Below are 18,079 nucleotides of genomic sequence, written 5' to 3' on the forward strand. Positions count from 1 at the left end.
ATCCCTACCTTGAAGCGAAGAACTCGAATAGAGAAGATGACGAAAACCAAAGTGCTCCAAACCCAAGATTGTTCAGATTAAACGGAAGCCCTCGACCCACTCTATCTTTTTAACAAAGGGCTTAGGGTAGAAATACACTCTAAGTAGATCAAACCTAAGAGAGAAGGTGTGTAGGGAGAGGGAGAAGACAGTTCTAGGGTTTTAAAATCAAAAAGGAGATGAAAAATGATCCTGAAAGTCGGATCTCGGATTTTTATACCAGTCGCCCCGCTCGAGCATGGAAACCCCCGCTCGAGCGCCACTCACAGACTCCCGCTCGAGCGGCCAAACTCCCGCTCGAGCGGCGAATGCACTCTCCCAGAAGTTTTTGCAGACAGGTCCCCGCTCGAGCGCCCAACTCCCCGCTCGAGCGTCACTCACGACTTCCCGCTCGAGCGTCCAATCCCCCGCTCGAGCGGCCAACACTACACAGGACATACTGGATGGGTGTATTCTCCGCTCGAGCGTCCAAACCCCCGCTCGAGCGGACAAGCCAAAATCTGGGCAACTAGACTTGGTTCCTAAGCTCAACCAACCTGCTCCAAATCTTCCCAACACAACCCAAGACTCAAAATAAGAAAATAATGAATGACAACAACAATTATACAATGATGGAATCTACGGAACCTAAGTCCGGATACAAAAATCAAATGGGAAAAGACCGGGGTCGCTATAACCTCCCCCCCTTAAAAGAATTTCGTCCCCGAAATTAAGCATTAGTTTGTAAATAAAAACAAGTTTTTCTCAATTCTCAAAGATATTGTATAACAACAATAAACATCTTGACCCAATACTGGTCACTTCATCTCTTTATCAAGGGGTATCTCACAATATATATAAAACAACATATATTTCAACCTGCATTACTATTGTGCATTATTCCTTCCAATGTTAGCAATTCCCATATCAAATTCAATTCCAAAATATAACCATTGACCAAAACATACCCAGTATTTTACAACTTAAGACATTTATAAAGCTCTTAAGTTCAACAATATTACAAAATCTAAATACAAGATTACAAATCTATAAACATGTCCGGATATTTTTCGCGGACTTCCAATTCACGCTCCCAAGTGGCTTCCTCCACTCCATGATGTTTCCACAAAACTTTTACCAAAGGGATGGTCTTGCCTCGCAAAACTTGATCCCGCCTATCCAAGACCCGAACCGGTCTCTCTTCATACGAAACATCTTCATCAACCACTAAATCGGTCCAATCCAGCACATGTGATGGATCCGGCTCATACTTCCGAAGCATACTCACATGAAACACGTCATGTACTCCGGACAACTGCGGTGGCAAAGCTAAACGATAAGCAGCCTCGCCAATCCTCTCAAGGATCTCAAACGGACCAATGAACCGAGGGGACAACTTCTCACTCTTCCCAAACCTCATCGAACCCCGTCTAGGTGATATCTTCAGAAAGACATGATCACCCACCTCAAACACCAAAGGTCTCCTCCTACGGTCGGCATACGATTTCTGACGACTCTGTGCTGTAACAAGCCTCTTACGGATAAGCTCAACTTTCTCCGTCGTTTCCCTCACCAACTCTGGACCCAACAGAGGTGCATCACCCACCTCGGCCCAACACACAGGAGATCTACAAGGTCGGCCGTATAAGGCCTCAAACGGTGCCATACCGATACTAGACTGGAAGCTGTTGTTGTAGGCAAACTCCACTAATGGCAAGTGCCTCTCCCATGACCCGCTAAAGTCAAGAACATAACCCCGAAGCATATCTTCAAGGATCTGAATAGTACGCTCGGACTGCCCATCAGTCTGAGGATGATAAGCTGTGCTAAAGGTCAACTTAGTACCTAAGCCGCTCTGCAAGCTCTGCCATAATCTGGCAGTAAAACGAGGGTCCCTATCGGAGACGATCGTCACTGGAACCCCGTGCAACCTCACTATGTCCCGAATATACAAGTCGGCAAGATGATCTACTGAATCTCTAACGCGCATAGGAATGAAGTGCGCCGACTTAGTCAACCGGTCTACAACCACCCAAATAGCATCACTGCCCCGCTGAGTCCTCGGAAGACCTACAACGAAGTCCATAGTGACATGCTCCCACTTCCACTCGGCAATAGGCAAGGGTTGCAACAAACCCACTGGCCTCTGATGTTCGGCCTTCACTTGCTGACAAGTAAGGCACTTAGACACGAAAGCTGCCACATCTCTCTTCATACCCCGCCACCAAAACTGGCGACCCAAATCCCGATACATCTTAGTACCTCCCGGATGCACCGCAAGGCGTGAATGATGAAACTCTCGGAGTACCTCCTCTCGATGAGACTCCGGCACAAACAGACGGTCTCGGTATCTCACACTCAGGTCGGGATACACCGTCAAACCTTTCTCAACCTTCCCACCAGAAATCTTCTCACGGAGGGACTCTACCTCAAGGTCGCCCCTCTGAGCCTCTAACACTCGAGTCACAAGTGTAGGTTGCGCAACAACAGAAAACAAGGCCACAGCCTCAACGGATTCGCCCAGAAGCAAATCAAACTCTCCAAGTGCACCTAACATCTCCCACTCTCGGATGGCTATACTAGCTATGTCACCAACAGGTTTCCTGCTAAGGGCGTCGGCCACAACATTGGCCTTTCCCGGATGATAATGCAATTCAAAGTCATAATCCTCAATAAATTCCATCCACCTCCTCTGCCTCAAGTTCAAGTCTTTCTGTGTGAACAGATATTTCAGACTCTTATGATCCGAGAATACCTCGAACCTCTCACCGTAAAGATAATGTCTCCAAATCTTCAAGGCAAATATCACAGCTGCTAACTCTAAATCATGCGTAGGGTAATTCTTCTCGTGAACTTTTAACTGACGTGAGCCATAGGCAACCACTTTCCCTTCTTGCATCAACACACAACCAAGACCCTCTCGTGAAGCGTCACAATAGACTGCATAACCCAACCCTCTCTCCGGAATAATCAAGATTGGAGCAGTGGTCAGTCTAACTTTCAACTCCTGGAACGACTTTTCACAAGTCTCACTCCAAACAAATTTGACTCCCTTCCGAGTCAATCTAGTCAAAGGCGAAGCTAATCTGGAGAAATCTCTTACAAACCGGCGATAATACCCAGCTAATCCCAGAAAACTGCGGATCTCAAACACACTCTTAGGCTGTACCCAATCTTGCACTGCCTCTGTCTTGGATGTATCAACAGACACCCCTTCCCTAGAAACTACATGGCCTAAGAACTTCACCTCCTCTAGCCAGAACTCACACTTCCCAAACTTAGCATAAAGCTGATGGGCTCTAAGTAAATCAAGCACCACCCTCAAGTGTTCCTCGTGCTCTTCCTCTGAAGGTGAATAGATAAGGATGTCGTCCACGAATACGACTACAAAACGATCTAGAAATTCCCGGAATATCCGGTTCATCAAATCCATAAATACTGCCGGTGCATTGGTGAGCCCAAATGGCATCACCAAAAACTCATAGTGGCCATACCGCGTACGGAATGCCGTCTTTGGAATATCCTCCTCCCTGACTCTCAACTGATGATAACCTGATCTCAAGTCTATCTTCGAGAAACAACGGGAACCTTTCAACTGATCGAACAGATCATCTATACGGGGCATAGGGTACTTATTCTTAACCGTAGCCCGATTCAATTTCCGGTAATCTATACAAAGTCTCAAAGCACCACCTTTCTTTTTAACAAAGAGGGCCGGTGCTCCCCAAGGCGAAACACTAGGACGTATAAAGCCTTTATCTAGCAACTCCTGGAGTTGGATCTTCAACTCAACTAACTCAGCTGGGGCAAAACGATAAGGTGCCATAGAAATCGGCGCCGTGCCGGGCACCAAGTCAATAGAGAATTCAATCTCTCGATGCGGTGGCAAACCAACAAGATCCTCGGGAAAAACGTCCGAGTACTCACACACCACCCTTGGCAACACAATCTGAGTCTCACCGTCCTCACCAATCGAAAGGTTAGCAAGTAGACCACTAAGCTCACTCCGTCCTCGCGGAACATACCCCGGTGGCAAAACACTACCAACACGGTCCCCCAGAAAATGAAAACACTCACCATTCACGGTACAACAAGTGACTCTCTGGCGGTAGCAATCAATAACTGCCTGGTATGACGATAACCAGTCCATACCCAAAATAACATCGAAACCTCTCATAGGCATAACTACAAAAGAAAATGGGATTCTATGGTAATCAACCTCTATATCACAACCCCTAACACCGTGTTTCAAAATCAATTCACCCCCAAGAGGCGACACTACACAAATAGGAGATGCTAACTGTGCTAACTCCAACTCCAAAACAGATGCAAATGCAGCAGACACAAAGGAATGAGATGCACCCGTATCAATCAAAACATTAGCAACCGAGTTGCAAAACAAGAAAGTACCTCTCACAACAGATGGAGCCGGTACAAGATCCTGCGCGGTAACAGCATACACGCGCCCAGATGACCTCTGATCAACCTGCTCATCCCTAGGAGCATAAGATTGCTGCACCGACTGAGACGATGAAGCCCCCTGATTGGCCCTCGAGGCCTGACCCGACTAAGCTGGCTGCTGACCCTGAATCGGCCTCAAACCAGATGCACCAGGTGTGCCACCCAACTGTGGGCAATACCTCTTCATATGCCCTGGCTGACCACACTGATAACACGAGAGTGGCTGACCTCTACCCTAACTCTGGCTCTGAGATCGAGCCGCAGATGATGCTGCTCTCTGCACTCCTCCCCTCTGAGGACAAACTGGAGACTTGTGGCCCAGCTGGCCACACTTGAAGCAGGTAATGTCTCCTTGACTGCCTTTCCCCGAACTAGCACTCGGCACAGGAAAAGTCGATCTAGAAAAGCTACTCTGAGACTGTTGGGGATTAAAACCCTTCTGTCTCCTACCATCACTCTGACCATCCTGACTCCTCTTGGAGCCCTTCTGTCCTTCCTCCTCCTCCTGCATCATGATTTCCATGTGGGCTGCAGCATCAACCAAACGCCCATAATCCCGAATCATAGTTCCCCCAACTCTCAGCTTGAGGCCACGCCTCAACTTCCTCTCAAACTCAATACAACGGCGTTCCTCAGACGCCACCAATTCAGGTGCAAACCTAGACAAACTAGTAAATGCAGCCTCAAACTCGGCCACTGAAGAACTCGACTGCTTAAGCTGGCAGAACTGGTCTCTCAGCTTCTCCCTAACTGCTGGAGATAAGAACTTCTCCTGGAAAGCATTCACAAAAGCCTCCCATGTACCTCCTATACGTCCCTTAGTGAACTTCCACCACTGACCCACATCCCCCTTCAACTGGAATGATGCCAAGGTCACCTTCAACCCCTCGTCTTCGATGCCAAGCATCTCAAACGTCTTCGTTGTCTGTTCGAGCCATTCATCTGCCTTAAGCGGCTCTTTAGGATCACCCACAAATTCATCCGGATTAGACCGGAAGAACTCCCTCTTCAGAAAGGAAGGTCCAGCATCCGCAACAACAACCTGGGCTTGATTCTCAGCCCTAAGAATGCCTACTGACTCCCTGAATGCTCCTGCTATCTCTCGAGCTAAAGCGCCCATAGCCTGCTGGCCTACTGGCTCGGCCACATTAGCCTGGCCAATTCCCTCCTGAACTGCCGGAATCTCCTCTGGCACAGGCACCTCCTGCCTACCCGGCCTACCACGCCTACTACGTCCTCGTCCTCGTCCTGACATCCTAATAAAGGAAACAGAGACATTAGCACATTAATAAATGTGCCGAAGCTAAACACTCGCGTCCTAATGCAATGGGCAACAATAATACATTCCACGTAAGCACATAATCACATAAGCACCTACGAATTTCATTCCCGGATAATGATAGTCCCAATGCGTTACTATAGTTCCGGTTGGAAGCAGCAGTGATCAAGTGCTTTTCCAACAAGACTACTAGAAACTCAAGGGTCCAATCAACATCCTAGAAACTACATTCCATACCCACATAATCACATAAACATGCTATCATATAAGCACATAACAGTACATCTAAGTCTCTATCAAGCGAGACGAACCCATTGTGATACTAATCACTTCCCACGTACCCAAAGTATTCGAACCCGGTACGCTCTGATACCAAGTTGTAACGCCCTCAAAATAAACCCATAATAGCCATAACATTAACATGTGTTTATAAAAGAAAACGAATCATTTGAGTTATTCATCAGAGTATTCTTATTGAAAGACATCACATGTAACATCCTGCAACATCAAAATAAATGCCCTAAGGGCTTACATCTTTCCAAGCTAACACTTGGATACAAAAAGGATGAGTACTAACTCATTTACAAGTTAAGCCCTAGGCTTGAATGTTTACATGAAATCTCAAAAATAACAAAATAAAACATATAACTAAAGACAAGTCTTCAAAATCCCAAACATCAAATCCTTGCAGGCTAAGTCCGTGGAGGTAGCTTATCACCTGAACCTGAAAATGATGTTCCCATAAAGGGTGAGCCACAGCCCAGTAGAAAAATACTAAACCAAATATAAGCATTGAATAAGGCTGTAGCATTCAATAGATGGTTAACCAAGATAATCAATTTTATCATTAAACAGTCTCATGACACTAATGTCTAAGACACATTTCACTTTCCATTATTATCAACATGGCTCAGAACCTGGCCAAACTTACAACAGTGAATTATATATCATATTCACATTACTTCCAATATCAACAAAACAAATGAGACTCATGCTCATATCAAAACACTTCATACTTCCCATTTGATACACATTTTAGTGCTGTATCAATAATCATGTAAAAACACTTCAATTTAATAAGCACACATAAAAATGGTGCTAATGGAGTCCATCCCCTATCTCCTCCCAAACAAAATCCGGTTTAGAGGTCCATCCCCTATCTTCCCCTAAACCGTGGAGTACATCCCCTATCTCCTCCCACACAAAACAATATATATGCAAATGCAATGCTCAATCAATACACGTATTTTCTGTATTAATGCAATAGTCAAAATTAATGACTTAACCAATGTGATTAGTTTCAGTTATTCCTAATCCTCATGCAATGTCTACAACAAACACGACTATCCTCCACTGATAGCCCAAAACAGTTATTTCTAGACTGGAAATAAATATATCAACAATTCAATAGGCGAGTGATTTTAATTATCCAACTACACCATTTAATCAATGAATTCCTCAATTTCATGCATTTAACCAATTTTCCCAATTTCCTTAAATTAATTATACAAATTAATTTATTAATACAACTAGGGTTTTTCCCAAAATTACCAAAGTACTCCCAACATATCAAAATGCCAAAACTTAGGACAAAACTTATAGGATGGAGTAGGAAATCCCTACCTTGAAGCGAAGAACTCGAATAGAGAAGATGACGAAAACCAAAGTGCTCCAAACCCAAGATTGTTCAGATTAAACGGAAGCCCTCGACCCACTCTATCTTTTTAACAAAGGGCTTAGGGTAGAAATACACTCTAAGTAGATCAAACCTAAGAGAGAAGGTGTGTAGGGAGAGGGAGAAGACGGTTCTAGGGTTTTAAAATAAAAAAGGAGATGAAAAATGATCCTGAAAGTCGGATCTCGGATTTTTATACCAGTCGCCCCGCTCGAGCATGGAAACCCCCGCTCGAGCGCCACTCACAGACTCCCGCTCGAGCGGCGAATGCACTCTCCCAGAAGTTTTTGCAGACAGGTCCCCGCTCGAGCGCCCAACTCCCCGCTCGAGCGTCACTCACGACTTCCCGCTCGAGCGGCCAATCCCCCGCTCGAGCGGCCAACACTACACAGGATATACTGGATGGGTGTATTCTCCGCTCGAGCGTCCAAACCCCCGCTCGAGCGGACAAGCCAAAATCTGGGCAACTAGACTTGGTTCCTAAGCTCAACCAACCTGCTCCAAATCTTCCCAACACAACCCAAGACTCAAAATAAGAAAATAATGAATGACAACAACAATTATACAATGACGGAATCTACGGAACCTAAGTCCGGATACAAAAATCAATTGGGAAAAGACCGGGGTCGCTATAGAAAGCATGCTTAGATATATTTTTTTTCCTTTCCTTTTGGAATGCTTTTAGGCACAAGTCATTCGCTAATTGTCTTATATGAAAATGAATTAAAATAGCGAATGACCCGTGCTTGATTGGGGATAAAAAGATCTTAGTATCTTTGTAGAATTTTCACCAAGATTGCTTACGAAAATTGCAAGGTAAGTTATTTTTTTATATATTTTTATTTCTTCGCATCTTGATTGTAACCCATTAAGTATTTTCTATCCGTGACACTTAATTACTAGAATTAATTTAGGAAAAATTACAAATCAGTGGTAAGACCAAAAAAAATTGCAAAATCATACGAAACTTTAACACTTAAATTATTAAAGTTGATAAGCTTTACTATTGATTTGCAATTTTCCTATTAATTTTTAAATTTTATTATCGATTTTGCTATCAATGGTTTTATTTCGAAAAGTGGAGAGATGAGTTGATTTTTTGCTATTCGTTTTAAATTCTCAAAAGATGTACAAATGATTTAGAAAAAAACATTTGACTGCTATGTATGGTTGCTACTTTTTGTAAGGTTGTTATTTTTCGTACGAGTGATTTAATATTTTTCATGGATGTACAAATGATTTAGTGTTTTCATGGATGTACAAGTAATTTAGTATTGCTCAAAAAATGTATAAGTGATTTAGTATTAATCAAAAAATATTGCTAATTGCTCAATGACCCAATGTCTACCTTTATATTGAACTGCCTAGGTATATTAGCTGTTTCTCAACTTAATTAGTTATATCTAAAAGTTTCATAACATTTGTAGGTTTTTGGTTGATGTCAGGTTGTGTTGGGAGTACATTTTTCTCATGTCACATTGTTTGTAGGCAAGTTAAATTATTATTATTTTTCCTAGATTTTTCTCACGTAGTTTCAGGTTTATAATTTGCAAAGAACAATTACAATGTGATTTGCAGCAGTAGCACCAGCAGGTGTACATTGTTTGGTATCAGCAGGTGTATATTGCTTGGTATTTAAATTAATTTTTTTAGATTACAGAGCATTGGTTGGTGTGCATTTCAATTTTAATTTTCTTAGATTGCAGAGCAATAGCTGGTGTGCGTTGGTTGGTATTTAATTTTAATTTGTTTTTGTTTTTTTTTTGAATTGCAAAATACTGGCTGGTGTGCATTGTTTGGTGTAATTTTTTTTGAATTATAGAGTGTTAACAAATGTACAATACCTTGGTTTGTATGTTTTGTTTTGTCTTTACAATTTTTTATTAACTTGCATAGCAAGGGTGCTTTTATTTTTAATGTTTGCATTGATATGAAGTTTATACTTTAGAGTCATAAAGTTTTTTTAATAAAAATGAAATGTTTATGATTGCGTTACTTGCCGTACTTTAAATAGTTGATTGGGAAATATTTATTTTCAAAATATACAACCAAAAATATTTTCAAGTTTTTTTAATAAAAAATCTTTTCAAAACTAACCAGACCTTCATTCATATTTTGACTTCAAATTTTTAGCAACAAATGGGATAAATTATCTTTTAACCCAATAATTTTATATTTAATTATATTTTGATCTCATCATTATTTGCACCGTGCCTTTAGGCACGGGCATACACTAGTAAATTAATAAGAAACCTTATGCATATTAATGATAAAAATTGTAAAATTTTTTATGATTGAATATTTTATTTGTCTGACACCCATTAGGGAGTGATTACCCCTAGTTTAAATTTAGAAATTTAAAATTTAAATTAATAAAATTTAAAAATTAAAAATTTATTTTATTAAAAAACAATTATTGTTATTTTTCTGAAAAAAAAAAAATTTTGGAATTTTGTATCATCAATTATTATGAAATAATAATAAGAAGAAGTCACAGCGTCAACACCACCACCGCCAAAGGGAACGGAAGGGAAGGGGATGGTAGGGTTGCGACCTATTTCCCCAAAAATCCCCCACCCCACACAAAGTGAGAGAGAGAGAGGGAGAGAGAGAGAGTTGCAATTTGCAAGGAGATCAAAGGAAAGAAGAAAGGAAGGACCCAACCCAATATACAATACACATACCACTGGTATTAATCAGTATGGATTCCTCACAGAACTCGGGTGGTATTATAAATCCTCAGCAAAACAGCGAAGCATCGACCACCGAAACAACAAGCGACGATCCGAAGCAAAACCTAAACCAAGTGATCAACTCCATACAGAAGACTCTGGGACTTATCCACCAGCTTTACCTCACCGTCTCTTCCTTCAACGTCGCCTCCCAACTCCCCCTCCTCCAACGCCTGTACCTTCTCCTCCTCCTCGAATTCCTTTCTTTTATTCCAACTTTCTTCAAAAACACACATCTTACAATTTTTCATATTTTGTAATTGCAGGAATTCGCTTGTTTTGGAGCTCGACACCATGACTAAAATGGTTGACAAGTGCAATATCCAGATCCCCATGGAGGTCCTCAAGTGAGTTTATATATATATATATATATATATTTATTTTTTATTTTTTTGTTCTTTATTTTATTTTTATGTTAACGGGTATTTTTTTTAGTTTAATTGATGAGGGGAAGAATCCGGATGAATTCACTAGGGATGTGTTGAATGGCTGCATTGCCAAAAACCAGATCACCAAAGGCAAAACCGATGCCTTCAAGGTTTGCTTTTTCCATCCCAAGTTGCTTCCAATCCAACATTAATTCTCTTCATCACACCCTGTTTGTATATTTTTTAACACTTAATGGTGCATCTATTTCTTTCTTTTCCGTAAACCAATATATAGTTTATGGAATGTTATCTTCCTGCTATTGAACCCTTTTCCTCTTGCTTCTGCATGACAAGTGTTTGAATAATTCAATACTAGTCTTCAATATCATGTTTCATGTCCTCTATTTTCTTCTTGTTACACTGTATTAAGGTAAAAGTGGTGGTGTATGTCTTTTAACTTCGTGGCATGTTTGATTGGAAGGATTAAAGCATGTGATTAGGATTATTAATCCGTGGGCCCAATCATCCTATGTTTGTTTTGACATTTTGGTTTAGGACTATTAATCCAATGGATAATTAATCCAACAAATTTGTAGGATTATTAGTAATGGGGTAGGGGTGGGATAGTTAATACCACACTAATTTGATAGGATTATTAATACCTCACTATTAGTATTGTGAATCAAACATGGCCTAAGGGTATGTTTGATTGGAAGGATTAAAGCATAGGATTGGGATTATTAATCCGTGGGCCCAATAATCCTATGTTTGTTTTGACATTTTGGTTTAGGATTATTAATCCAATGGATAATTAATCCAACAAGTTTGTAGGATTATTAGTAATGGGGTAGGGGTGGGATAACTAATACCACACTAATTTAATAGGATTATTAATACCTCACTATTAGTGTTGTGAATCAAACATGGCCTCGATGTCATATTTATCATAGTTGTTAGTAGGTACAACTATGACATTCAGAATCTCCCATATTTTGAATTTGAGTGAACTTTGATTCCATATACCTGACCTGCCATCTTGGTTCTTACATTCTTGTTGAAAAGGCTTGTTAACTAGATTGCACCATCATTTTGCCTGCACTTTTGATCTTGAATGCAATTATCATTGTCCTGCTTGTGTTCAGAGTTTACGGAAGCATCATCTAGAGGAACTTGAACAGGCATTTCCAGATGAAGTGGAATCTTATAGGGAGATTCGAGCTACTTCTGCAGCTGTAAGTTACACTTTAAGGGTGTCAACTTCTCTTTTTACAAAATTTTTGATGCATTCTTCTTTATCCAGTTTGTTGTGATGATATATCTAAATTGCTGAGTTCATAGCAAAGAAAGAATATGAGTAGCTAGCTTATAATTGTTTAAAAAAATTTATAAACAAACTAGTTGCATGTGGGATATTGATGGAAAATGCATTTCGAGATTGTGTTGCAAAATATGTGATGTACATGTATAACAATTTGTAAATTTTAATTAGTTTAAGCCTCTGAATTTTATGGCGCTGAAGAAAAGCATGAACTTTCTAGTCTATTAATTAAATGACAAACTGAACTCTAAGTTACCTAACCTGCATCCTTAGACAAGCCTGTTTTAAAATCGCTGCATTTATCATTTTCAGAAACTTTGAAATTTTTTCTTACCCTTAGAAATATCAAGCTAGGTTTTGCATGTACTTGAGTTACTCGATCTTTGTTGCTGGTTTGTGCTTTTTGTTAAAGGCTCTAAGCTCCTAACATCTATTGCAGGAATCAAAACGGATTGCACAAGCACATAGTATATTACCAAATGGAGATGTAAAAGTCAAGCCCGAGCTATAAGAACCATCGTCATTGAAGAACAAGGTTAATTTAGTTATTGGTATGATTTTCCTTCAGTAATCTCAGTGTTTGTCAATAACATATATTGATGTTCTATAAGTGGTTGCATGGATATTAAACTTATTTAAATGATTATGTTTTTTTAATTCCTCCACTAAATACTGATTATGGTTACATAAATTTTGATCCTTTGTAAATGATGTTGTTGCTTAAATTCCTTCACTGAATACTGATTAAAAGAGTTTAGCGCAAAATTCATTTTACTTTCCTATTGTTTGGCCTAGGAACGCTTCACCTCCTTCACATATAAAATAGTCATTTCATTCTTAAATGATTTGGGACTAAAGCGCAATTTTAACTCCGTTATTGAAAATGTAAAATTACTTTAATACCCTCTGTTTTTTTTCTTATAAATCCGTCTTCTTTGTTTTCGTTCTCCATCAATGTATGACTAATCTTCCATAATTATGACCAAAAAGATGATGTAATAGGACTGTCATCATTGAATTTTGTAGAGTGGCAAACTGATATATACATACAGGCACATATAGGTACATAACAATATACAAATCCCTAGGGTTTTACTATCGATAAGCAATGAGCAAAAGGAGAAGATAGGTAATATGTGCTCAGAAACACAAAATGAAAATAGAATTTTAAGGCTTAATGCAAGCAATTATTAGCATATCAGAAAACCAAACTTAATCATAGAACAAGAAATCACTTCCTTGTGGCTGGGGAGGGGAGGGGAGGGGAGGGGAGGGATGTGGTGGGAGTGGCAGGAGAGGGGAGATGAGGTTGCAGTGGTGGCGAGGAAGGGAAGAAAATGAAAGCAAGGGATAGGGTTTTCAAATTAGGTATGTGAAGAAGATGAAGACAAAGGTATAATTGTCCTTTTGCATTGTCGTTTGATTGTTTATTTATTTATGTCAACTCTCAAAATAAGTGCGTGTGACAATTTCTGTCAATTTGAATGAAACTAGTTATGGTAGGGAGGTTTTAACACATTCAAGAGCACATGAATAGACACAAGCTGGCATGCATAGTATGCTGGTAATCCTTAACATCTCTTCAATGCAGGTCTTTCAATCTCTGCTTCCCTACAATTTACTAAGATACTTTCCTTATCCACCTCTTTCTGTGGAGGCTTAATCTTTAAATGCTAATTCGAGACGCAGTAAGAGTGAGACATACTTTTTCTTACATTAGTAACTAGCCGCTGTGCAAATGCCATTGATAAAGTCAAAAAATGTCTAAAGTTCCCACCATGGTGAACTACAACTCGGGTGGTCCAGAACATAACTAGACGCAAAACTTGACTCAAAACTGCACCAGTTTCCATATGATGTCAAAGAACCATATAGAAGGTTCTTCATTCAGAATGTCAGGTTCTTCAACAAAATTCTCTACGTTTTTGCTACTATCATCGCACATGGTTATCTGGTTTTCATTGTTGATTCAATCATATAGAAGGTTGTTCTCTTTTGCTTCAGTGTTGGCATCCGTGTTATCATATTGTTCATCAATGCTTTTTTGAGTTTGTCCCATCCCATGATTCGTGCTCCCTTCTGGCTTTCCCATTAGATTTCTGAGTCTCTTTAGCTGATGATCAACAAAAGTATCTTTGTAAGAATCTAAATGGGATAAATCACTGTTTTAATGATGTTCATGTAGAGATTAGAATGATTACCTGGATGAGTAAACACTGATTCTCTTTCTTCAAAGAGTCGACCTTAGAAGCTAGAGTGTCAACTGCTCTTTAGCATGTTATGTTCTTGCTCAATCAGCTTCGACTTAGATATAGCTCTTTTGTTCTGGAACCATATAGCAACCTGATGGGGATCGAGTCATAGATCATTAGCCAGCTGCTGTTTTATCTGCAGCTCAGGCCTTGACTCATACTCGAACATGGACCTGAATGACCTAATTTGTTGGTCGTTGAATCTTGTCTTGTTCGTATTCTTGCTCTTCCATATGCTTGTCATGGGATGGAGTTCTGAATCTCCATCCGATAAAGAAACTCGTGCTTTTGTGGTTGCTGTAGTAGTAGAGGTGTCTGTATTTGCCAACATTCTCTTAAGCTTGAGTGTTTTGGTGAACTTGAAAACTTAATTTGGAGAATGAAAGTGTCTTTAATTAATAAGATTAAATTTGGGATGTATATAGTGGGAGAGTGAAAGCCGTATTGTAGATGCGATATGGGGGTGGGGGAAGGGAACGGAAGGGAAGTAGTACAGCTCTACACCCTTGTGATGTTGGTATTCATGTCAATCGCTTGTCTATTGGGACACCTGTTAGTTAATGTCCCCTTCTATGTTTACTAACATGAATATCATTTCCCAACCAAAAATACGTTTAAAATGATAGGCTAAAAAGATCCGTCTTGGGTTGTTGATTGAGTATAATACAGTTTAATGTGTTTATCAATAGGGTGATTTAATATGAATTTTACATGTATTGCTGAATTAAAGGGTAGGGTTATGTTTGAATTGAAGTCACAACCACAAGAGTCATTTTTTATAGATAGGAAGAAAACATTGGTGTGGTGTGATTGGGAGCATAGGCATGTTGCCACGTTGTAGGATGATATTTTGGGGGAAAGTGGGGAAGGGCTCAAGAGGTGATGCAGATCCCTTCGATTCAAGAGATTATCAATCTAGAAATCTAGGTAAGGATTACATGCTTGATTCTTGTAGATTAATTATCTAATAATTAAAATCAAGAAATGATTAGGCTAAATTTCATGTAATTGGAAAGAAATTAGATTTTATTTGCATGTCATATAGGTAAATTAGAAAGATGATGAAGAAATTGAGTTAAGTTTAAAAATTAATGAAAAGTTGTTTGGGAGAAAGATTTGGGATAAGTTGTTCTGCAACCTACAGAACGATACAATTGAGACGAGAACATAAAATATCTACTCACCCACTCTATAAAAGGAAGTGCATAAATTTTTTAACATTTTTTGGGTGCTTAATCGAAATATCAGCAAAGATTACTTGAGCATACAATTCAATATATTCTAAACATTTAGCGAAAGGAAAAAACCTAACTATGGAGCTCTCTTTTGGTTTGAGTTTTGTGAAAGTGAGAATTAAATAACTATAGAACTATGTCCCGCTTAAGTCCTAGCAAAACAGCACTTATTAGAAGGAGCCATCAAAATGTTTATAAAAGCATAGCACTAAAGCATTAAATCACTCCATGGACATTTCTAAAGCAATGCGGTTGTCGGGTGACCAGAAGGAAACATCAATAAGTTTAAACATAACAGGTTATCTTCTCATGATAAACTCTCTTAATTGCTGATAATAAATATTATGTACAATGAGGGAAAAGATACCAATACAGTAGGAGGATCATAACTGTTAATGCAAGAATTTTTGTTTTCATTCTAAATTCTTTATGAAACAGATTCATCCCTTTGCAAATGCCTTCATCATAAGATTTGAGAAAGATTTGTCTTATCTACCTGTTTTCCTGATTGAAACTTAGTGTTGATTAGAGATAATTGAGAATAAGCTGCAAATAGTAATTGAGACTTGCCCGGTTCGGTTTGTGTGTTAGTGGACTGTTAGCAACAGGGATGCACTAATGGGACAGTTAGAAGGATGGCAGCTCCTTCATGTTCCTGTGGTATGCTCAGTGGGAGTTTTCTTTTGTGTGTTATGCTATAGGATTTAGATTTTCTTCGGTAAGCTTTAAATAATTATTGAAACATGGTTCTTACTAAAGTCTGTGATGTCTACAAATATCAATTGAGTGAAGTAAATAAATCTTTGGTAAAGCTTGACAAATGGAGGAATTTTTCAATACATTGTCAATGACATGGCCTTGTAAGTTGAAACGTGATTGAAATTGGGAAGTAGTATCTCTATATCTCCCTCAGATTTCTTCGCCATATATTTCAGCCCCCTTTGCTTTCTGTCACTTGTTGATACGTGGCATATGGCTGCTTCTATTTCTTCTCCCAACTCCTCTCATGCCCCAATTAGTAATGATGAAATCTATATCGAAGTAAGGATAGTACAGAGAATTAAGTTAGGTGTAGAGCAGATTTTCTCCACCATGCAATAACATCATGCATAATACATTTTTGAACATAATCTTGTGCTGCCACATGACTGCCCAAATAATTTTCAACTGTGAAAGTCCCCCTTGTGTCTTGTTACTGTCTTCCAGAATTAAAAAATTGCCCTGTTGAAATAGCATTCCAAGATTTCTGGTCTGTCAATAGCTTCCCTTGTGAGACAATCTAAGGACCACTAGTGTTTTCATTAAACTATTTGATGATAATCCCGGACTGTCACTTTTGGCCAACAACTGTTGAAACATTGGTATAATTTTATAAGATTATTGAGGCTTTGTTAGGGTTCTCCAAACTCTGCTTTTCCTAAACTTCCAAGGTTAAGTGGTTTTGGAAAAAAGTGAATATATGTTTCTTTCTGAATTCTTGCTGTTCCTCTAATAGCTATTTTGGCTCAGATTTCTCGCTGTACAAACTTTTGGTTACATATAAATGCATTCATTATGATTTGTTTCAAGAATTGTGTGTGTGTGTTAAAAAATTTGTTTTCCTGAGATCTACTGTTTGAGCACAAAGTTTATACGTGTGATCCATTAGGGGTTAATGAAGCCAGATTTGGATATGGAATTGATTTACATGATTTTTGTTAAGTGTGTGGTCCTTGGTGGAATGGTTATGTTAATAGATGAAATTTTATTCAGTATTGGGATTTATATTTTTTATATTAGTTTGATACAATGATAGCAAAAGGTGATGTAAAGAAAATAGTATTGAAGCTGTATGTATGTTTTCCTATTGAAGTTGTTCATTGTAGTTCATCATCAGATTATGGCTTAGATTATCCATAATCTATTGCTAGTTTTATTGTTGTTTTTCTTGCTGGTGTCTGGGATTCGAGGTTCGCAGCTGCTGCTTATGGGGGCCAATTTTCATGTATTTTAGGAGAGTAAGAATCTCAGATACCAAATATCAACTTTTAATTTTTCTATTCTTTATTTTTTTTATTTTTCGTTTATTTTTTTGTTCTTTTACTTTTATATGTGTGACCCTGTAGGAACCATCCCAATGATGAACTTTTCTAGTTCCTACTTTCCAAAGCCATCCAAGATATTGATCATTGTAGTTTGTAATTATAAAACTACAACTGTCATGCCATTCTAAATGTCTATGTCATGTCATTCTAAATGTCTATGGAGGACATGTTTTGGTATGATTCTCAGTTTTGTATGGAATAATATTATTATTTTAGGTTGGAATATACTTAATTTGTATGAAATTTGATATTAAAAGTTATTATTTTTTGGATGGTTGGAAGTGAAATGGATGCAAATTGTGGAATGATTGATAATAGATATATTGTTTTATTTATATATATGATAAAGGTTGCATGGAATAGGTATATGTTGTGGACAAATTAATTAAAAAATAAAATAAAATTATGTTTTTGGCAACTTAACAGTTAGTAGCTAAAAATAAAAAAAAATGGAAAAAAAACTTTTGGCTATTAAATATTTAGTAGCTAAAAATAAAAATAAAATAGAAAAACTTTTGGCTACTAAATATTTAGTAGCTAAAAATAAAAAAAAATTAGAGAATTTTTTGGCTACTAAATATTTAGTAGCTAAAATAAAAGTAGACTTTAGGCGACTAAGAATTTAGTAGCTAAAAATAATAATAATAATAAAAAAAA

General features: G+C 38.6%; 1 protein-coding gene across 1 annotated transcript; it reads left to right on the plus strand.

Moving 5' to 3' along the window:
• Window positions 1-9,926: 9,926 nt before the first annotated feature.
• On the plus strand, window positions 9,927-17,694 carry LOC114277805 (mediator of RNA polymerase II transcription subunit 10b). The gene is made up of 7 exons (XM_082896219.1): window positions 9,927-10,340; window positions 10,432-10,512; window positions 10,601-10,703; window positions 11,676-11,765; window positions 12,291-12,400; window positions 17,277-17,335; window positions 17,444-17,694. The coding sequence occupies exons 1-5, from the start codon at window positions 10,135-10,137 to the stop codon at window positions 12,360-12,362; spliced, it is 552 nt and encodes a 183-aa protein (XP_082752345.1). The 5' UTR covers window positions 9,927-10,134; the 3' UTR covers window positions 12,363-12,400; window positions 17,277-17,335; window positions 17,444-17,694.
• Window positions 17,695-18,079: the final 385 nt, after the last annotated feature.

The sequence above is a fragment of the Camellia sinensis genome, chromosome 11 (genome assembly GCF_055761805.1).
Source record: "Camellia sinensis isolate YWXY chromosome 11, ASM5576180v1, whole genome shotgun sequence".
Lineage (NCBI taxonomy): Eukaryota > Viridiplantae > Streptophyta > Magnoliopsida > Ericales > Theaceae > Camellia > Camellia sinensis.

Excerpts from the sequence above, each read along its gene's own strand:
- LOC114277805 (XM_082896219.1), top strand. The coding sequence starts at position 10,135 with ATGGATTCCTCACAGAACTCGGGTGGTATTATAAATCCTCAGCAAAAC. Across the intron at positions 10,704-11,675 it reads GCAAAACCGATGCCTTCAAG|AGTTTACGGAAGCATCATCT; the intron begins GTTTGCTTTTTC and ends GCTTGTGTTCAG. Across the intron at positions 11,766-12,290 it reads TTCGAGCTACTTCTGCAGCT|GAATCAAAACGGATTGCACA; the intron begins GTAAGTTACACT and ends CATCTATTGCAG.